The sequence below is a fragment of the Tripterygium wilfordii genome, chromosome 22, assembly GCF_013401445.1.
Source record: "Tripterygium wilfordii isolate XIE 37 chromosome 22, ASM1340144v1, whole genome shotgun sequence".
NCBI lineage: Eukaryota > Viridiplantae > Streptophyta > Magnoliopsida > Celastrales > Celastraceae > Tripterygium > Tripterygium wilfordii.
Genome location: NC_052253.1, coordinates 5188364 through 5208996, shown reverse-complemented (window position 1 = coordinate 5208996; position 20633 = coordinate 5188364). Strand labels below are relative to the sequence as shown.

At 38.1% G+C, this 20633-nt stretch overlaps 4 protein-coding genes across 10 annotated transcripts; all 4 read left to right on the top strand.

Moving 5' to 3' along the window:
- Positions 1–176: 176 nt before the first annotated feature.
- On the top strand, positions 177–5942 carry LOC119991783 (histone deacetylase 19). 2 transcript variants are annotated; one of them, XM_038838237.1, is made up of 8 exons: positions 177–312; positions 412–954; positions 1151–1591; positions 2135–2365; positions 3274–3341; positions 3427–3484; positions 5478–5549; positions 5641–5942. In XM_038838237.1, the coding sequence occupies exons 2-8, from the start codon at positions 430–432 to the stop codon at positions 5737–5739; spliced, it is 1494 nt and encodes a 497-aa protein (XP_038694165.1). In that variant the 5' UTR covers positions 177–312; positions 412–429; the 3' UTR covers positions 5740–5942. The 2 variants fall into 2 exon arrangements, with proteins under 2 accessions (XP_038694165.1, XP_038694164.1); XM_038838236.1 differs by having other exon boundaries at positions 389–954.
- Positions 5943–7194: 1252 nt separating this feature from the next.
- Positions 7195–14096, top strand: LOC119991784 (methionine aminopeptidase 2B-like). Of its 4 annotated transcripts, none has more exons than XM_038838239.1 (12): positions 7195–7357; positions 7690–7829; positions 8294–8330; positions 8416–8520; positions 9337–9436; positions 9536–9681; positions 9763–9854; positions 10048–10142; positions 10914–11010; positions 12264–12407; positions 12513–12730; positions 13729–14096. In XM_038838239.1, exons 2-12 carry the CDS (start codon positions 7700–7702, stop codon positions 13837–13839), a joined length of 1275 nt encoding a protein of 424 aa, XP_038694167.1. In that variant the 5' UTR covers positions 7195–7357; positions 7690–7699; the 3' UTR covers positions 13840–14096. The 4 variants fall into 4 exon arrangements, with proteins under 4 accessions (XP_038694167.1, XP_038694168.1, XP_038694170.1 ...); XM_038838240.1 differs by having other exon boundaries at positions 7204–7357; positions 7687–7829; XM_038838242.1 differs by having other exon boundaries at positions 7219–7357; positions 7677–7829.
- A 1471-nt stretch (positions 14097–15567) lies between these two features.
- On the top strand, positions 15568–18467 carry LOC119991790 (keratin-3, type I cytoskeletal 51 kDa-like). Of its 3 annotated transcripts, none has more exons than XM_038838252.1 (3): positions 15568–15941; positions 16961–17129; positions 17848–18137. In XM_038838252.1, exons 1-3 carry the CDS (start codon positions 15764–15766, stop codon positions 17939–17941), a joined length of 441 nt encoding a protein of 146 aa, XP_038694180.1. In that variant the 5' UTR covers positions 15568–15763; the 3' UTR covers positions 17942–18137. The 3 variants fall into 3 exon arrangements, with proteins under 3 accessions (XP_038694180.1, XP_038694181.1, XP_038694178.1); XM_038838253.1 differs by lacking the exon at positions 17848–18137 and adding an exon at positions 18327–18467 and having other exon boundaries at positions 15572–15941; positions 16955–17129; XM_038838250.1 differs by having other exon boundaries at positions 15583–15941; positions 16955–17129; positions 17848–18090.
- Positions 18468–18557: 90 nt separating this feature from the next.
- Positions 18558–20633, top strand: LOC119991788 (chlorophyll a-b binding protein CP26, chloroplastic). The gene is made up of 6 exons (XM_038838248.1): positions 18558–18829; positions 18939–19023; positions 19164–19214; positions 19307–19427; positions 19548–19682; positions 20264–20633. The coding sequence occupies exons 1-6, from the start codon at positions 18637–18639 to the stop codon at positions 20522–20524; spliced, it is 846 nt and encodes a 281-aa protein (XP_038694176.1). The 5' UTR covers positions 18558–18636; the 3' UTR covers positions 20525–20633.

The following is a 20633-nucleotide window of genomic DNA, read 5'->3' as shown; positions in this document are numbered from 1 at the left end:
TTTTAAAAAAAATTACGTTTTAAAGTCGTGAGTTTTGAAAAATCAATGTTTGACACGACACATATGACCCTAAGCAGACAGCATTGGGCCTTCCACCACTTTCTTAGCCCATTCTTGAGTTAAGCCCACATTTTTTTCCCATGGGCTGCTTGTTAAATCCATTGGTAGGAGCAGCAGTTGTTTAACGAAGCAAAATTGACCTGGTAACAAGTAGGCAACGCGGATGCCCAAAACTCGGGACGGAAGGGAGGTCTTCTTCTTCCACTGATCGGTTGAGTGGTTGTTTGTTGGAGCGAACATTGTTATTCAAAGGTTAGAGCTTTGCAATTACTTCTGTTTCTGTTTGATTTGGTGAAGTTTTGCTTTTCAGCCAGTTGAGTTTTTCTAGGTTGTTCGCCGTCTCCTCCTTAGTTTCCTAGGTTGAAATCGATGGATACCGGAGGTAATTCTCTGCCCTCGGGACCAGATGGGGTGAAGAGAAAGGTGTGCTATTTCTACGACCCAGAAGTTGGAAACTACTATTACGGCCAGGGCCACCCTATGAAGCCCCACCGCATCCGTATGACCCACGCCCTCCTCGCCCACTACGGACTCCTCCAAGACATGCAGGTTCTCAAGCCCTTTCCTGCTAAGGACCGAGACCTCTGTCGCTTTCACGCCGACGATTATATCTCTTTCCTTCGTACGATTACCCCCGAAACCCAGCAGGATCTGCTCCGCCAGCTCAAGCGATTTAATGTCGGCGAGGATTGCCCTGTCTTCGATGGCCTCTACTCCTTCTGTCAAACTTATGCTGGCGGCTCTGTTGGTGGTGCCGTCAAGCTCAACCATGGCTGCGATATCGCCATCAATTGGGCCGGTGGCCTTCATCATGCCAAGAAGTGTGAGGCTTCTGGATTCTGCTATGTAAATGATATTGTCCTCGCCATTCTGGAGCTACTCAAGCAACACGAGGTCTTCTATTGCTCTCTCTCTCTCATTTTACTTCTGATTTTTGCGGTTTAGTTTCATGTTACTTGATAAATGGATTTCAGTGCTAGGTTAAAGAGAAACATTCCCCCTTTCATCTGTTTATTTTAATTTTGAGTTCTGTGACAACACTAGCTGATGTATATTGCGATGGTTCATGCTTACCTGATTTGTTTTGCAGCGTGTTTTGTATGTGGATATTGATATCCACCATGGAGACGGAGTAGAGGAGGCATTTTACACTACTGACAGAGTCATGACAGTTTCATTCCACAAATTTGGGGATTATTTTCCTGGTACAGGCGATGTGCGTGACATTGGATATGGGAAAGGGAAATACTATTCCCTTAATGTTCCATTGGATGATGGGATTGATGATGAGAGTTATCATTTCTTGTTTAAACCAATCATTGGAAAAGTTATGGAAGTTTTCAGGCCTGGTGCTGTTGTTCTCCAGTGTGGGGCTGATTCCTTGTCTGGTGATAGGTTAGGGTGCTTCAATCTTTCAATCAAAGGCCATGCAGAGTGTGTCAAATTTATGAGATCATTCAATGTGCCATTGCTGCTGGTAGGCGGTGGTGGATATACAATCCGGAATGTTGCTCGTTGTTGGTGCTATGAGGTATAGTTTTCTATCACTATTGTAAATTCGACTAATCAGAAGGCTGTTACTGACAACAAATTTCGGATATTTTTGGTCATATGATGCCGGTTTAAAGGCTTTACCATTTGTGGTAGAAGTGGCACAAATGTTTTCTGTCGTCGTTGTCCAATGTCCTTTTATTAGAAACTAGGGTGATTGTTGGGAATGGAATAGTGATATCTATGAACTGTACTAGTTCTGTTGTTGCCAATATATGCCTTGGGATCATGTTACTGTATTGCTAATAATACAACAGCTTTGTCAGCTACCTGGTTTAGGTGTTCATTTTCTTTCCATCTTTGTTTCCCATAAATATGTGTCACAAATCATTGAATATTTATATGGTCCAAGGTGAGCCTGATAATTGCAAGGGAAGATGTGGTTTATCAACTTAAATTCATTGAATTGCTGCTATATTTCACATTGTTACTCGTTTTGTGGATTATTTTATACTCAATTTCTGGAAAATTTGTCTTGAATTTTAATTAATTATTTAGCTGTTTCCTCCTATATGTAAGTCAGACAGGGGTTGCTCTCGGAAAGGAAATTGAAGACAATATGCCCCAACATGAATACTATGAATATTTTGGTCCGGACTATACTCTTCATGTTGCCCCTAGTAACATGGAAAATAAAAATTCACGCCAATTACTTGAAGAAATACGTGACGAGCTTCTCAATAATCTTTCAAAGCTTCAGCATGCACCGAGTGTCCAATTCCAAGAAAGACCACCTGACACAAAGCTTCCTGAGGTATTTTGGCTAGTTTTTATTTGCTTTTTATTTTTTTGTTTACTTAGGGTGCAAACATGTTTCTTTATTCATACAGTCTCCTTACATTGATCCGTGCACTCAATAAAAGATGATTCAAATAAGATGTTGAATACTGTATGAATATTTATATTATGTGGTTTTGAAGAAAATTTATTTTTCCACCATGGGGTGTCTAAGATGATTTGGGCTCGTGCTACATGAACTTTTGGACAATACAAGCTCTATTACTCAGGTGGAAGGAGCAAAAAAGGATAAAAGATGGGGGAAATATGTCTTGGCCAATTTACTTAAAAAGGATTTGTGTTGTTAGCATCGTAGCATCTTATGAAGAATATCCTTTTAGGTGGGATGAAACGAAGTAAGTATGATATGTATTTTTCCTATGTTTTCGGGATTGTTTCTTGATGACCCAACAACTTCACTTCTAAAAGCCTCTTTAGTTGCCAAATACAGGTCCAGCACAGGGAAGCTAATTTGTAGTCATTTAACATTTCATTGGCGGCCTGCAAGTTCACATTTTTCATTTGTTTGATTGTTTCTGGCAATGGGTTTATGAGGATGGCAATGGGACGGCTGTACTTTTCCTCTTTAGATCCTCTGTAGATGTAGGCATGTAATTATGTAACTCATCTTGTGACCATGATATTGTTTATCGGGGAGGCAACATATTCCTTTTTGAATGGAGGGTAAGAGAGAAAATAATGTAACACTATGCCCCGTTGTCGGGCGAGCAGCAGTGATCCTATTTTTTGTAAATTGTTTTCAACATCATGCATATTGCCGCTAGTATGCCATAATCTAGTTCTAGCTTTTTATGTGACCTGTAATTGAAATTAAACTAGCTCCATACTCATTATAACATCCCATTTGATTGTGGAAATATTCAGGATGATGAAGATCAAGTGGATGCAGATGAGAGATGGGATCCAGATTCTGACATGGATGAAGATGACCGGTACATTTTTCAATTCCATGTGCCAGTTAGTTGTTTTTCTTCAATTTTCATCTTTGCATTTCAGTAACTTACTTTTTTTTTGCAGTAAGCCTCTACCAAGCAGGGTAAAGAGAGAAATAATTGAACCTGAACCAAAAGTACTGGTATGCTTGATTATGTTTTTTATTTTATTGGCACTGGAACTAGTCACTTCGGTTTTTTAATGCTCCACAGGAAAGTCATACAAACAATAGTTTCATTAATACATGTTGACAAATCCATCTATCGAAATCTGAATGTGTAGAAAATATATTGTGGGTTTCATTGCCTTTTTCTTTCTATATTGTAACTCTCCAAGTTTCAACTTGCGTTCGACTATGAACTTCTTTTAGTTCCATTGGAATGGTCCTAACCTTTCTGCACTGAAGTTCCATTCAACAAATAAAGCCAAAATTTACACACGAGTTCATGAAGCTATTGACACTGGATACTATGTTATGTAGTACACAATTCAAAACTTAACAGAAAGTGAATTTAGAGAGAAAAATAAACCAAGTGAGAAGAGTTATATGCTGAGAGAAGTAAGCAGAAGCCAAGTAGGAGAGAAAGAAGAAGGGCTTTCTCAGCCAAGGGAAGAGAGAAAACATCACACAGCCTACAAATAACCAAATTTAGGGTCTTCAACCTTTTTTTTGTCATTGAACCCATGGGGAATAACTAAGTCAATTTTTTGGAATCCAAATAGTCCTGAAGTTCAATCGGACTCTCATCTTGGACTTTCGCTTCTTCAGATGGAATGATAGAATTTTCTTGTCCCGTAGTGTCCTTCACGATTGTGACCTCTTCGTCCATAGGGAATTCCATGGCAATATTTGCATCTAAAGATGTAGGATCTTTAAAAAATATACCAATTCATTCGAAACATATTGTATTTGCACGTACTTCAATATGTTTTGCTCGAGAATAAACTCTATATTAGGGAGTTTAGCAGCAAGTGAATTTAGAGATAAAAATAAGCCAAAAGATGAGAGTTAAGCCGAGGGAAGACAGAAGAAGCCAAGATGAGGGAGAGAGAAGAAACGGCTCTTAGCCAAAGGGAGAGAGAAAATGACTTGCAGGCTGCAAATCATCAATTTTTATTCTCTATTAACCCTACTACTCTTCATAGTTGAGGTAGTACATATACAATGACTCTCATCAGAATCTTACATATATAGGAGATTCAAGATTTTCTATTCCATAATCCATATCACTGTACATTGCCTGATTTTAATTCTGTAATCAATCCCAACCCAACCCTTTGCTATAGCATAAGCTCTCATACAGTAATGCTCTCTAACAATGATTCCAACAATCTGATTTATTGTCTGGTGTCTATATTTTCTACAATTTCCATATACTTTCCCACCAACCAAGTTGCGTCAATCCCAGTTATGCTAGTTGTCCTTCTCCAAACATTAAAGCCCTGAAATTGCAAGTTTGCTGCAGGTTTTACCCAAAAGATGACAATTTGTTGGCTGTCTCGCAAACCATCCTACTCTCATATGGTTGGTGCTGCCAAAAAGAGCACAGAAGTTTAGGATTATGCTGTTAGTCTATTTTACAGTATCTTCATTGCAAGAACTGACGCCGGCAATACAATAATGCTTATGAATGCTATCCATGTTTCATGCAGCACTTTCTACCTCTTTACTCTCCCATTAGTGCACTTTTATTGGTATTCTATCACAGCCTGTTTATATCTATTGTTCTACTTTCAAGCTTAGATAGCTTTTCTAATTTATGTCGCCATACACTGCAGTACAGCTTCCCTTTTGTATACAAAAATGTGTGACATTTTAGATATGGTAAAAGGTAAGCAACTCAGTGCACAAGGCTCCCGCTGGGATTAGGATCGGGATGAGAAGGATGTACGCAGACCTTACCCGCAAATAATATGTGGAGAAGCTGTTTCCTAGATAATTATACTGTAGTTGCTAATCATGTTTCTTTTACTGTTGTGTTAGTTGCCTTCTGGTAGTGTTATAGTACATTTTCTTCATTTTCATGCAAGAACCTATGGAGTATCGGATTAAGACTCTGCAGCACCCCATGTTATTCCAATATTTAATTTATTCTACCTCATTGATTTAGCTTCTTGGTCTTTGTGTCCATTAGGAGAGCCAGAAAGGCAATTCTGAGCAAACCAGAGGTGTTGATGCAACAGCTGATGAGACTGCAAGTGCAAAGGTGAACATGAACTAAACTTGGATATATGTTGAAAGCATGCTTCCCCCGTCCTATTTATTTTCAGCTCATTCTTCGACATTGATATTTGTAGGCATTAAATGAGGACCCCATGGCAATTGATGAACCCAGTGTGAAAATTGAGCAAGAAAACACAAGCAAGGCGTCTGATCAATTGTACGCTAAGACATAAGTGAAAATACCAATGCCATTGGTATTTCCTCTTTGTGAAGCTGGCTGTGGATTTCTATGAATGTTTCCCTTTCCTTTTTCCTTTTTTATTTTTGAAGATACGCAGTCATACAGTCTTAAATTTTATGTGTCAAACTTTGCGCAAGTCATGAAGCTTGAATGAATGTGTTTACAAATTAAAGGTTTGTCTAGCTAGCTTGTGAATTTGTTCCCTTGCTTTTAAATTTTGTTGGACACTAGATGATTGTTGAGATAAAACAGATACAATGGTGATGACATTGGCAAAATGGAGTGTGGACGTTCATTCTCCAGAATGGCTGGAACTATCCTTACTGACAACATATCCTTCCTGCTGCCATTTTTCAAAATTTTCTTCTAAAATGACTGGCCGGTTGCTTGTCTGTGGTTGGTAAGCATACGGTGTCATTCTGTGTCTACACTCTAAAAGGCCAACTAGATGCCTTTTGCGGACTTCAGCAAGCGCCAAACTACTGGAACGAGCAAGAAGGTATATTTCGTGTGCCAGTCAATGGTACTTGACATCTTTGATCGTTCTCCATTAGGACAAAACACATTTCAGATACTGGTCTGTTTGGTGTACTTGTTCTCCACCTATTTTCTATTTTCATTTTCGGAAAACACAGGAAAACAATCATAAAACATGTTTGGTTGCTCATTTTATAAAACAGGGGAAACAGAAAAACAACCATAAAACACGTGTGGTTGTACAATTTAGAAAAACACGGAAACAAGATGAGAAAACACGGGAAAAAGAGAAGAGAAAACAAACCAAACGCTCTTATTTTGTAACCCCTCAATTTTGAGGAGTTTGTGACGTGAGAGAAAAGCTTAAGAAGTGGAAAGTATTGCTTGAGAAATAGATTGGAAGGAAAGTTAAGCGGTTGAGAACTGAAAACAAGGGTGGGTACAAATGGTATGTTCCAAGAGTTTTTCATGGTTAGATATACATTGCAACGTAATAGAGCGGCTGAACGAATGAACATAAATTTATTGGAAAGAACAACATGTCTTGTTGAAGAAGATAGTGTGTTACCTAGTTAACAGATTGTCGTCGACAACAATAGAGTGCAAGACTCTTACAAAGATGTGATCAGGCGAGCATGTAGATTACAGTTTACTAAGGGTCTTTGGATGTCCGGTTTATTATCATGTCAGATAAAGCAAGATCGATCCAAGGGTAAAGAAGGCAATCTCCTTGTACTATGCTGATGGAGTCAATGTGTACAAATTGTGGTGCTTACTGTAAAAGCCCCATAAACTAAACCGATTGACAAAATAAATATTTTTATTTTTATACTAAATTGTAAATATTTTTGATGGACTGGACTTTAATTTTACGTAAACTGGAGGCAGCAGAAATTCCAAGTGTGGGCCATAGAAGTATAGGCCCAGTAAAGTTAAAGGCAGCAGCCGCCGCTAGCCACTACTCAGTAGCCACGAAGTTATTTAGCTTTAAAACCAAGAGCAGAACGATTTTAAAGTCGAAAGTCGAGAGACATCGCACTACTTTTTTTTCTCCCAAGGCAAAACCCTATCGGAAGAAAGCATCGACCGATTGCAGGCTCAAACCAACCGCGATTCTCAAGATACCAGCCCAGGTATGGTTATGTCAATTCATGGGACCTCTCTCTCTTCTATTTTAATTTTTCGCTTGTGTTCTTCTCTCTCCTGTCAAGTTCCTGAAGAACAAACTATTGTCCAGATTTCCCAGAACCTAGTAATTTGCTTTTTTAACCATACGTTATTCTATGTAAATTCCAGCTCTCTATCAATTATTTAAGTATATCTATTTTGCATTAGATATTTTCTAAATTATATTGTCCTCGCCTTTTCAACTACATGATGTATGTTCTCATCCTTGAATTTGAAGTTTTGTGGTTCATTGCTAGTGTATTGCATAAATCTGACTCGAAAAAGGTTACGGTAGCAGGCTGTTGATAATGGCGGAGGAAAATTTGAAAACAGAAATTCCTGTTGTTGGAGAGAATGTGGTGTCAAAGCATTCAAAAGGCAATGAAGAGTCAAGTGAACTTGCTTCAACTTTAGAAAATGTTGAAGATGTGGGCAAAGGTGATGTTAACTCCTCTAATGGTTTTACTTCTTAGTAGCTTGATGCTGTGGCAAAAATTTCAAAATTTTCCTACTAAAGAAGAACATGTTTTGTGTTGGCAATTGGAGTGCATAACTTGGATCCTCAGGAAGATGGTGAAGACCTTTTCTTTTGTGTCTGTTACAGTGAAGAGTGTGCTCAAATTTATTTATTTTTCCTGCTGAGATTTTCTGGCCCTGAACCGGCCTGAATCATTGTGTATATGTCTATTTGTTTTTTGTTGACTGAGAGTTGTCTATTTGTCTTTTGTTGACTGAGAGTTGTGTGAATTTGTTAATATTCTAGTTGCAGATTTGAATCCTCTTTCTGCCAAAAAAGAACTAAACAAATTCAAAAAGTGGTGCACTTGTGATTTATCATTTTATTGATAATCGTATTTCTCTATTTTATGTGCTTCTTTTCATCAAACATCTGTTTCTTACAGAAGTTTCCAAGAAGAAAAAGAAGAAAAGTAAAAGCAAGTGAGGAACTCGTCTGTACACAATAGTCCTCTCTTTGGGTTTAGCATCTTTTGAAAGTGTTATAACATCTCTTAGAAATTCCCAGGAAAAAGGAGGTGCTGCAGCAGACTGATCCACCATCTATTCCTGTTACCGAGCTTTACCCATCTGGGGAGTTTCCTGAAGGTGAAATTCAACAGTACAAAGATGAGTGAGTACATTACTTATAACTAGACTTGCTTACCATCATATATTTTATTTTGGAAATGGTAGCCTCTTTTTGTTTATTTCTGGTACCTTACAGGTTCAACAATTAACAGAAATATGCATGCAAAATGATATTAACAATATTTTGAAAGTAGTGATCAATGGCTGTGGGTTACTACTTGTAATAAGCAACTAAGTTCGCTGATTAAAGGAATGAGAATGGACTTTATCTTTGTTTATTTATTATTATTGTTGTTGTTGTTGTTTCTTAATATAACAATGAGCAGAAACATTATGGTGACAGTTGAAATCAAAGACAGGTATCTATGCACCATAACAGTGGCAGAGAGAGGAGTAGTAGATAATATAAATAGTGTTTTATTCACAACCTTATCAAACTTTAGGTTTACCAGTACATATATAGCCTATGACTTAAGGCAAAAGGAAACTAGGAAATTATCACATGTAGGAAACTTGAACCTAAAGGAAACCCAACTCCAGCAGTGACCATTGTCAGTTCCTGCCTTTTTGTGTTTACTTGGAGCAACTGATCGATCCATTAGGATGCTCTAATCTGTTCTCAGGCTGGTCTAGCAGTCAACATATTTCTGTAGCGGGTTTGGGTTGACGCTTGAAACCGAAAGTGCAAATGAAAATGAATGCATTATCTTTTAGTTCCTAAATTGATACAATCGCAGAAGATATGTTTGAAGGTTGATTCAAAATTTCCATATATTTGTGCTTGTTTGTGTTCTCTATTGTCTTTCTGTAGGAATCCTTGAAAGTTTGAATAATGAGAGCTATTCTTTTCATAATTTAGTAATTTATGGAGAATCACTTCTGAAGAAAAGAGAGAGTTGGAGCGCCTTCAGAAGCCGCTATATAATTCAATTCGCCAAGCGGCAGAAGTTCATCGGCAGGTTACTATTTGGTCTTGTGTTCTAAATAATCGTTTGTTAAATGACATGTTATTTTTTAGTTTTGGAGCATGAGATTCATAATCTTGGCTTTTCAAGTAGGTTCGAAAGTATATTAAAAGCATTTTGAAGCCTGGAATGTTAATGATTGACCTATGTGAGACCCTGGAGAATACAGTTCGCAAGTTAATATCTGAGAATGGTTTGCAAGCAGGCATTGCATTCCCTACCGGATGCTCTTTGAACTGGTAAACCTTGAATTTATAGAATTTTTTTTTTTTGTTCTTTTGTTTGATAATGAATTTATGTGGATCAGTTTTTAATGACAGGGTTGCTGCTCATTGGACCCCAAATACAGGAGATAAGACTGTGCTTCAGTATGATGATGTTATGAAGCTGGACTTCGGAACTCAAATTGATGGTAATAGCCTTGTACAGTTGTAGTTCATCCATCGTTATGACAATTTCATTTCATTTCATTTAAAACCACATGTCTGCAGTAAACTCATAATCTTGGTATTCCGGGCTGTTGTATCTAAGGTTAAGGGGTGTTATCTATCGGCATTATCTTTTTTGGCTGGAGTTGTGACTCTTTATTGGTTTGTTAATTACAGGATATATAGTTGATTGTGCATTTACGGTGGCATTTAACCCTATGTTTGATCCATTGCTTGAAGCTTCACGTGAAGCCACCAATACGGGTATCAAGGTAGCTGGAATTTGGTCTTTTACAGTTAAAGCTATCTGATCTAATTGTTGACAGTATTATTGAGATTTCCATTGGATTATTTGAAGACTCTTAAAACTTGTTTATAGGCCTATGTAATATATGATATCTGCCCTTTTGGTTTTTTGAAATGGTCCATTTATATGGTGAAAAGCGTTCTTCCAATATTCCGGTTTCACATTTTTTAACTTGTGCTGTGGCCTGTGTAATAAGTAGAAATTCTTGCATCCTCTTGTTTCCTTTTTTTTTTTAAATAACTATTTGGTCAATCTTTAGTCTTTAATATTACAATCAAAATGCAACAGCTAAATGAGCTCCAAGTTCCATCCTCTTGTTTCCTTTTTTTTTTTTTTTTTTTGGTTAAACAACTATTTGGTCAATCTTTAGCCTTTAATATCCCAATCAAAATGCAACAGCTAAATGAGCTCCAAGTTTCTATCTCACAACGCGAACTAAAAAGTCTGTCTTAGGCAACGTTTATGCGTCTGCAGCATGGTGTTTCATGTTCATAAAGGCCACTTTTTTTCTCTCTCAAGGAGAGACTGGATAAGGGTCTTGTGAAAACAATTTTTAAAAATATACAGCTGCCTTTCGGAGATTTCAAGAATCTACTTTAAATGCTGCTTGATGCTCAGAATTTTTTTATTTAAGTTTCGACTTTCACTGGCTCTTTTAATTTAGTTGGAATCAACTAATTTTATTGACACCTTAAACTTGAAAAAGACTGCCGCTGATAGTCATTTTAATTTTTAGGAATGTGGGATCGATGTGCGCCTTTGCGATGTTGGTGCTGCAATCCAGGAGGTCATGGAATCTTATGAGGTCGAAATTAATGGAAAGGTGTTTCAAGGTATATATCTTCTGGTACTTTAAGATCTCTGTGTGATGCACAGGAGCTCTGTTTTTTGTGCTTCAACAACCAGGTCAAAAGATTTCCTTTCGGTCGATACCAATATTGTTACCTTCTGATGGATTGAGAGAGGAGGAGAAGAATTGTGTTGGTTTCGTGGGAGTGTGGGACATGACTATTAATCTTATTGCCTCTTCATGTTGGGGTTCTAAGACAGCATCAAAAAGGGATGACGGAAACTTTGTGGATGTAGGTTGATGACTCTGTGTTGGGAGGCAGTTGTTGAGATGGTGGTAGAGCAGCTGGCAGGGGGTTGAGACTTGAGATAGTTCGGTAGAGGTGGAGCTTGAGCTGGAGGATGGTAGTAAGGTAGTAATGTGGTATGGTGGAGGTTGAGGAGGGTAGTTAACTAGTTATGACGCTACAGGTGGAGAGAGGTGTGGTAGAGGTTGAGGGCCACACAAGTGTTGGCTGATGTGATGGTTGTAAGGTTGGTAAACTGAGAAGGGGTGGCTTCCAATTACATCATAAGCTAACCTCTTACTGAGAAATGACAATGTGCAATAATTAGATCATGAATGATTATGTTTTGGATAAGTCGTGTGAGATGTTAATGAAAGGGATGCAAATGCAATTATATACTACTTCGCCTTCTATATTTGCTGCCAACCAAATACCCTTGGTGGCTTTCCTATGGATATAATGTTGTCAATCTAATGTTTAGAAGCCTGTTGAAACACAGGAGGCTAGGTTGGTGAGAAGAAGCAATCGGTTCAAGAAACGCAGGCAGCCCTATCTCTTCGGGTGGGTGGGTTGGGCCGTTGGGGGGTGGGGGGTTAGAGAATGATACTCAAATGGTAGAACGTAGGAATATCTTCCATGCATATGGAATCCAAAAATGACTCATAATCCAATGTGAAATTTTGTTTTCCCTTATTTTTATATCTTTTCTCTTTCTTTCTTCTCTAGAAGTGATGACTTTCTAATAACCTTTACACTTGCAAGCTTAAAGTGGTCATCGTTTTGGCATGCTGGCTGGACTCAGTTTGCCAAATGTCTGACCCCAGCTGTAGAAATGGCCAAAACAGGACATTGATTATCTGAGGGTTTCATTCCCTTGTGAATGCTTCATATAAACTGCGACCAATTTCAAAACAAATTGTTTTTTCACAGCCTAATTTTTCTTAGTCTTTTTATATATGTAGATATATATATATATCTGCCTGATTGTGGACTCAAAATGTCATTTGCAGTTAAAAGTATTAGAAACTTGAATGGACATAGCATTGGGCGCTACCAGATTCATGCTGGAAAGTCTGTTCCCATTGTCAAAGGAGGGGAGCAAACAAAGATGGAGGAGGGAGAATTTTTTGCCATTGAAACTTTTGCATCAACGGGTAATGTGTTTTCCATTTGATGGGGGATTGACCCTTGTTGTGAGAGACAACAGGTAATGTCTTTTGTTACATTTCATTATATTAGCTGTATTTTGCTTTATGCAGGAAAAGGATACGTTAGAGAAGATCTAGAGTGCAGTCATTACATGAAAAATTTTGAAGTGGGTTACGTTCCTTTGAGGATGCCCAGAGCAAAGCAGCTGCTAGCAACAATTGACAAGAACTTTTCCACGTTGGCTTTCTGCAGGCGGTATCTAGACCGCCTTGGGGAGACTAAATATTTAATGGCACTGAAGAATTTGTGTGATAGTGGCGTTGTTCAGGTATTTCTCTCTTGTTTGCTTGCATAATTATTACTGATACTTTAAAACTTCGACCGAGTCTGTTTTGAGCATGTCATTGCAACTTTCATACGATAGGTTTTCACCTCACTTAAATTAAGTTCCACACAATCTGGAGGGATATTAGAGAGATTCCAGATCTCCTTTAGTAATAGTGCAGTTATTTGGCTACTAATTTGGTTGGAAGAAGAAATGGATAATTGGGTATTTAAACCTTCAAACAGTGAGTTTTAATTGCATGTTATCAGAATTGCATTTGCAGGCCACCTGGACCTATAGTTTTAATTATCTGAGGAAGAGTTCATAAACTAATACCAAGTGCCTGACAGATGCCATGCATGTGTGTTGGTTTGTTATAGTCCAAATTGGGTTTGTTAATTTAGTGATTGCTCTACCAATACTTGGGAGGTTGACTTTATAATCCTGAGGATGTAAATGCATTAGGCGCTGTTACTTAGAAATGAAGCATCCAACTGTGAAGTAACTTGCACGGCATCAGTTGCTGCATGCATGTGACTAAACTCCTTGTGCACAAAACTTCCGCTATGAGCGGGCCAGGGACACGCTAGATGTGCTCCTTTAGGACTGGTGCTTGCTAGTAATTTTTCTGATAACTCAAATGTCTAAGTGGATTTCCTGAGTAGCTTACCATATAAGCGGACCGATATTTGTCACGTGCAGTGCTTAGCTCAAAAGAGAAAAACAAAAGAAAAAAAGATTGCTGTGTGTTGTTTTCTAGGAGTGAGTTGCATTCTAGTTCATGTTCTGCTTAAACGAAATGGTGAAAGTTTTAGCTATAGCAGCTGGGCCACAATAAAATCTCTATGAAGTGCATGGGAAACTGGTAGTCAATAATATGCGTAGGTGATATAGTTTCTGCAAAGTCTCAAACTGTGATATGTATGCCAAAGTTCTCTCTTCAGTATGACTATTGTATCCGGACAGATGGAGATATTCATTCCCTGATAATTTTTTTGCAGCCTTATCCTCCTCTGTGTGACGTCAAAGGCAGTTATGTTTCGCAGTTTGAGCATACCATCTTACTGCGACCGACCTGCAAAGAGGTTATATCCAGGGGAGATGACTACTGATATTGATTATTAGTGTCAGCATTGTCCTGCTCGGAGCTGGTTCCTTGGTTGTGGACTGTGAAGTTTCAAATTGCATTTCTGGCAATTATTATGGTATTTTGTTTCACTAGCTTTTGTAATAAACTTTGTCAAGCCCTGTAGTGGCAAAGTAGTTCCAAATTACAGTTTGAACTCTTTAAATCGTTTAACGATCGACTTTGACTATAACTCCTTTTGCACAACATATAAGTTTATAACTCCTTTGGCATAACATATTAGTTTGGAATTGTTCAACCCTTTTACGTTTTTGTCCAATTTATTAAAAATTTGGTCTTTGTTCATCTTTTGGTATGAAATGTTCTATGGAAGATAAGCTATTATTTTAGACATTTAATAACGACAAATAGAGTATAACGATACACTTTGATGGTTTGAAATTACTCAACTTTCTTTATGGATGAAATTTTTAGGTTCTTATCTAAAGATTAAAGATTCATGCAACTACTCATTTTAAAAAGCCCTGCAACTTGGGATAAGAGAAATGTTTTTTTTTTTCGTGTGAGCTTCTTTGGAACCATTTCTATAGGCAAAAGGTCTTGCAATTTCCTGAGGTGCATGGGATTGGGAGAGTCATGTACGCGGAGTTTATCATGTAGAACAAGATTCAATGTGATCGTATATTGAGTGGGTTGAAAAAGGAAAGTGTTTATACTAAGGGTCCGTTTGATTGGTCAAGTATTGCAATGGTAATTGAAATCCTATTGCTTTACAGTGATTGGTATGAACTAAAGAAAAAAAATGCAATATTGGAATTAGGATATATACAAAAACAAGGAATCCAAATACTTCATAAAAACAAGTATTTGGACTACAAATAGATTTTGACACTGTTTTGGCAATGATACCCTTCATAGAGAGGAGAAAGAAATCACATGTACGGATTATTTTCAAATTTAACACTCATAAGATTTCAAGAGCTTCTAAACGAAAATTCAACATTTGAAGATCTACATTTGAACGAAAGAACAAATCTAGAGATAGAGAGAAGAAAAGAAAGAGAAGCGAAAAATGAGGAAGAAAGAGGAGGAACAAGAAGAAGAATGATAGGAATAGAAAGGTAATTAAGTGTTTTTTATTAGACCTAGATGTCAAAATGTGAATATCTGCCTTGAATTTGCCTTGAAATGAAATGTACCTTGACAGTAGCGGTCCCAATTAATTGGCGATGGAATTAGTGTGAAATTGTTGCGGACGCTGGTGTTGAAGTTGGATTGGATTTAGTGCTCATTTATACTCAAAACCAAAGTCAGCCCTTTTAGCCTCCGGCAAGACCAGAACGAGCCCAAATCTGCATGCCCACGTCTGAGTTCCATCAGCGACGTCGAATTGATGGTGCTCATGCCCACCGCCTGCTTCAGGCATGGCCATGGATCAGCAATTTCTTAAATATTATTTTGTTAAAGAAAAATCTTATATATTGCCAAATCAGTTTAATTTTTTTTATATATATTAATAACACATAAGCATTTGTTAATCTGAAAGCCATATTATCATTTTTTGACCAAAATTTGTTGATCCGAGGATTAAATTGTCTTATTTTGAAATATTATGATTACTTTATAATAAAAATTTTAATAACTACTAATTCGTAAGAAATATAACTAACCCATTGAAAAATGAAAACCCCCACGCTCTTATGACTTATGAGTCCATCTGTGATCTGTCCATGTGTCCCTTTCAAACGAGGAGGCAAAATACAAACTTACCCAGGTACGCTTCTTTTTCCACGAGCTGATTGATTCCCCGAGTGGTGAAAGGGAACGAAAAGGCAAACTGGCAAACATTATAGCCGCCAATTGCAGAGAAGACATATATATCCTTTGGTGTTCGATTTTAAGGGGAAAACTTAAAATTGGTCTAGGAGAATTCCCCTTAAGCGAGCGAGATGAACAACTACAATAACCGGAGGAGAGGAGGCGGCAGAAGCGATGAAGATGATGAGCAGGAGAAGGGGTTGATATGGAAGCTTCCGGAGCTGAAATTGAAGGAGATTGGGAAGGTCGGCCCCGGCTTCGGCTTTGGCGCCGGTTGCGGTGTTGGCTTCGGTCTCGGAATTATGGGAGGTGAAGATTTTTTTTTTTTCTGGGATTGACTTTTTTTCTTGATATGACCATGTTTGTGATTTCTTTTATTGGGTTTTTTGGCATTTCAGTTTCTGGGTTATTAGAATCATTAATAATTCTCTGTCGATCCCCTATGTTGGAACATAGAATTTTCTTTTTGCTGGTGGGGTAAAGAAATGTTTCATGGAGGCAAAGTGGTGACATAGAAGGGGGGAAAAGGAGAGGGAGGGAGGGGGGATTTATTCTGCTATTTGGCTGTAAGGGAATGAACTATCCTCCATTCCAAATTCATTAAATTCTGCCCCCAAAAAGACAGAGAGAGAGAGAGAGAGAGAGAGAGGATCAGATGAGTGGTGCAATCCTTGAAAAATTAGACTTGACTTTAGAATAAAAGTTTTACATTTTCTTCCCCTCTAGCGAACACACAATAAAATAGAGACGCCCCCTCTTTCCTTCTTTCTTTTTCTTGCCTCATATACTGGCTAAAACAGTTGATAAATAAGGAAAAAAAAACAAAAACAAAAGCAAATGAGAGAGTACTCAGTTTCATGTCTATCACAGTTGCAGTGCTCAACAGCCCTCTTGTCAGTTCTGTTTTCTCCCCTAGATATCTCCATGGATACAGATTCGGGGGATTACCACTTACATGAATCAAATTGGGGCTACCAATATGTGTTATGGGTTCATATTGAAAAGTGGGCTGCGAGTATACTTGTAAAATTTCTTTTGTTTTACTTGTCTGCACCAGATATTTTGTCAAAAGGTCTATGTATATGGTAATGTTGATTGCTGATGTTTTCTCCAGAACGCCAATTCTATGCGATCCTTGTCCTCTAATGGTGTTGCTCAAAATTTTCTCCTTTTTGGTGCAGTGGCTGAATTTGATATGGTCATTGATAATGTTGCTTCCATCAATGATATGTTGCTACTGATGTTTACGTTTATTTAATGAAGATCTTAGCCTCTTCAATGGGAAAAAAAAATATTTTCTTATAGTATATATACATGTAAAGGTGCAGGAATTGGACCTGGGATTCCTGGCCTACAATTTGGTTTTGGGATAGGTGCTGGATGTGGTATTGGCTTAGGATTTGGGTATGGCGCAGGTCGGGGCATTGCTCATGATGATAACCGAACTTATTCTAATGTTGGGAAGCTTTTTCATGGTCAAAGAAATTTTCCTTCTCAGTAAGTACAGCTCTCAGTAATTTTTGGTAGATTAGATGCACTGAATTATTTCTCATAAGCTTAATTTTTGTGTTTCTTATTAGCCTCCCTGCTTCAGAATATTAGCAATATATATCTTGATGAAAAACAGGAAGGAAAAATATGCTTGTTTAAGTTTAACCTCTGTAAGGCAGAGTTAGCAATGAGAAGCATTGAAACTACTCAAAATCCTTAATTTATAAAATTTATGAATGACCAGCTGTGAATTCTTAATTCCATATTCACCAAGTTTCCAAGTAAATGCGTTGAACGGGAAGCTTAGAGCACATTGGGGTTGCAAAATGGAAATGGATGTTGAAAATTTAACCAACTTCTTGATCAAAAAGGCTTAGCTACCTCATAAACATTTTTGCAAGTGAACGCTTAGAAAGATCTGTATAACCTGTAGATTTAATTATGATCAAGCAAATGAATGAACTCTCTCTTCAACTTTGATACTCAAATCGATATCTTTTATAAGGTAAATCGAGTAACTGTTTTAATATCTAAACTGCTGCATATGGTCTGAACATTGCCTATGACTTCTCTTTAACATGCTCGTGAATTCGCATTGTTGCTTCCTTGATTGATCCACTATATGCTTGTCAAGTTTCCTTGTATGAGCTTGAACTTATGTTGGTAGGTATATAATTCTATATGGTGCTTAAATTTTTTACATGAACTTTCTTGGCATTATTAGGGATGAGATCAGTTCTCTAATTGATGAACTTGTCACTAATACCAAGAAGCTAGTCAAAGCAACTTCCAGAGAAATGGAGAAATGGAGGAGATGAGTTCATTTGTGAATCTTGTTGTTCATTTGCTTTAGATTAGAACTTCTAAATGCTGTTCTCAAGCTGTTTTTCATATGAATCCACTACTGTATAAGATTTAACTTGTTTCATTTGCGTATTAAAGAATTATGCATCACATTGGTTATGTATCTCGTAAGTGATGAATATATATATATGTGTGTGTGTGTATATATATTAGGTGATGTTATTTGTGCAAAAGACGTGGCTGTGAATGCCTACTGATGAACTAAATACCGGAATGCCTATTGATATTGGAAAAACAAAAATGGGGTTTAATGTGATGCAACGGTATGATGTGATACATCTTCCAAACCATTAAATTCTTCAAAGCGTGGATACTCAAATTTTAAATAATTGCGGACAGGGCAAGCAAAATTAGTTATCCAAATGTAATCAATCCATAAGTTGGGAGAGGATTTCACAGTAGCACCGTCATCTGCCACATGAGCAATTTCACCCAATCAAAGCTCCGCATCAGATTACGGATCATCTCACACCAACCAATCTTAACCCATGATCAATCCTATGTGGCATCTCCACATCCACCAGCTCAAGCTTATAGTATCTCAGTACTCGTCTCCCCTCTCCATCTCCAGCTCCATAATCCTTCTCTACTTGTAACTTCTGCTGTCCCAGTATCCCATCTTTGAACTCGCTCGCTCCAGCAAGAAAGGATGGCTGCCTCTCTCGGAGTCTCTGAAATGCTCGGCAACCCCCTCAATTTTAGTGGTGCCTCCCGTTCTGCAGCAGCTGGATCAAACCCGGTAACTTTCAAGACTGTCGCACTCTTTTCTAAGAAGAAGGCAGCTCCAAAATCCAAGCCTGCTGCTGTCTCACCGGCTGACGAAGAGCTTGCCAAGTGGTATGGTAAGTGGATGCCTCTATATGCATATATATGTGTGTGTGTGTGTGTGTTAAATTTGGATGCTTGTTCATATGTTCATGATAAAATTTTTGTGGATGCATGTTGTTTCAGGTCCTGACAGGAGGATTTTCTTGCCGGACGGACTGTTGGACCGGTCTGAGATTCCAGAGTACCTGACCGGAGAAGTTCCTGGAGAGTAAGAATGTGTTGCTCTTTTTTCTCTTTTCTTTCGTTTCTTTTTCTGGGTTTTGGAACTTTTAACTGTTTGTTGGACCTTGAAGGAGTCTCTGATTAATTAGTTGGTAACATTGTTGATTGGCAATTGCATACCTGCAGTTATGGTTATGATCCTTTCGGTCTCAGTAAGAAGCCCCAAGACTTCGAAAAGTAATTAAGCACAACTCTCTTTATGATTGCATTAGAATTTGCGCAAATTCAGCAAATTAAGCTAACCAATTATATATATTTATGGGTTGCAGGTATCAGGCATATGAGTTGATTCACGGAAGATGGGCAATGCTTGGTGCAGCTGGTTTCATCATCCCCGAAGCCTTCAACAAGTACGGTGCCAACTGTGGCCCCGAAGCAGTATGGTTCAAGGTCTGCAACTTCATTTTCATTTCTGCTTCTCGAAGTCGCAAATGATATTGCTGTAAAATTAGACAAGCTTAGAGCTTGTGACACTTTTTTTTTTTGTTTGTTTGCTTGGCATGAATGCAGACAGGAGCTCTTCTCCTTGATGGAAACACATTGAATTACTTTGGAAAGCCCATCCCCATCAACCTCATTGCTGCTGTCATTGCTGAGATTGTTCTTGTTGGTGGTGCCGAGTACTACAGAATTATTAATGGCTTGGTATGCTATACATTTCTAAATCTTATCTTTGGTCATTGGCACGACCCGACTAGCATATAGGTTATTGGTCCTCTCTTTTAACCCTTAGAAATGCTTCCCTCTTGTTTTACAATCAATTGATAGCGAATGATAAACTGATCATAGTGTATATACATCCTGTATCTGTTACTGAATCTGCTTAAGCAACACAGATTCATTTAAAACTACTCTATCTAACTAATTAGAAGGGAAAATCCAATAGATAGTTCATATTGTCTCTGTGCATTACCAGTCCCAATTGAGGCAGACAAGCTTTTTAAACAAAACGGGGAAAATGATCCCTTGCAATATTGCAGGGGACCAAGATCTGTGAGGGGGAAACAGATTAAAAATGCTGTCCTTTCTGGATATATATGCTATTAGAACTTTCGAAAACAAAAAATCTTAATGGTAAAAATGTAAACAACTCCCATGCACAAGGTTCTCAATAGTGAGCGGGATCGGGCATATCAAAAACAAATCTTAGTATGTGGTATGCTCATGGTTTATATCTTTTTTTTAGCACGGTCTCATTATGTTTTCTGATTTGCCTTCTGACATAGGACTTGGAGGACAAGCTCCACCCAGGTGGCCCTTTTGACCCACTGGGGCTTGCAAAGGATCCAGACCAGGCTGCTTTGTTAAAGGTGAAGGAGATCAAGAATGGTAGGCTCGCGATGTTTGCTATGCTAGGTTTCTTCATTCAGGCTTATGTAACAGGAGAAGGTCCTGTCGAGAACCTCGCGAAGCATCTCAGCGATCCTTTTGGCAACAACTTGCTTACTGTCATTGCTGGAACTGCTGAAAGAGCTCCTACCCTGTAATTTTTCGTGTCCCGAATGTACTCGAAAACTTTGAATGCATTAATGTACATTGATCTCACCGAGAGATTTCAAGGCCTGCAACAATCTAATCTAATCCTTTCTTATGGTA

Coding starts and splice junctions, on each gene's coding strand:
- LOC119991790 (XM_038838250.1), top strand. CDS start 15,764: ATGAACAACTACAATAACCGGAGGAGAGGAGGCGGCAGAAGCGATGAA. Junction 15,942..16,954: donor CGGTCTCGGAATTATGGGAG/GTGAAGATTTTT, acceptor ATACATGTAAAG/GTGCAGGAATTGGACCTGGG. Junction 17,130..17,847: donor CAAAGAAATTTTCCTTCTCA/GTAAGTACAGCT, acceptor TGGCATTATTAG/GGATGAGATCAGTTCTCTAA.
- LOC119991783 (XM_038838237.1), top strand. CDS start 430: ATGGATACCGGAGGTAATTCTCTGCCCTCGGGACCAGATGGGGTGAAG. Junction 3,342..3,426: donor GACATGGATGAAGATGACCG/GTACATTTTTCA, acceptor TTTTTTTTGCAG/TAAGCCTCTACCAAGCAGGG. Junction 5,550..5,640: donor ATGAGACTGCAAGTGCAAAG/GTGAACATGAAC, acceptor TGATATTTGTAG/GCATTAAATGAGGACCCCAT.
- LOC119991788 (XM_038838248.1), top strand. CDS start 18,637: ATGGCTGCCTCTCTCGGAGTCTCTGAAATGCTCGGCAACCCCCTCAAT. Junction 19,215..19,306: donor AAGCCCCAAGACTTCGAAAA/GTAATTAAGCAC, acceptor TATGGGTTGCAG/GTATCAGGCATATGAGTTGA. Junction 19,428..19,547: donor CCGAAGCAGTATGGTTCAAG/GTCTGCAACTTC, acceptor GCATGAATGCAG/ACAGGAGCTCTTCTCCTTGA.
- LOC119991784 (XM_038838239.1), top strand. CDS start 7,700: ATGGCGGAGGAAAATTTGAAAACAGAAATTCCTGTTGTTGGAGAGAAT. Junction 8,331..8,415: donor AAGAAGAAAAGTAAAAGCAA/GTGAGGAACTCG, acceptor AGAAATTCCCAG/GAAAAAGGAGGTGCTGCAGC. Junction 9,855..10,047: donor CTTCGGAACTCAAATTGATG/GTAATAGCCTTG, acceptor TGTTAATTACAG/GATATATAGTTGATTGTGCA.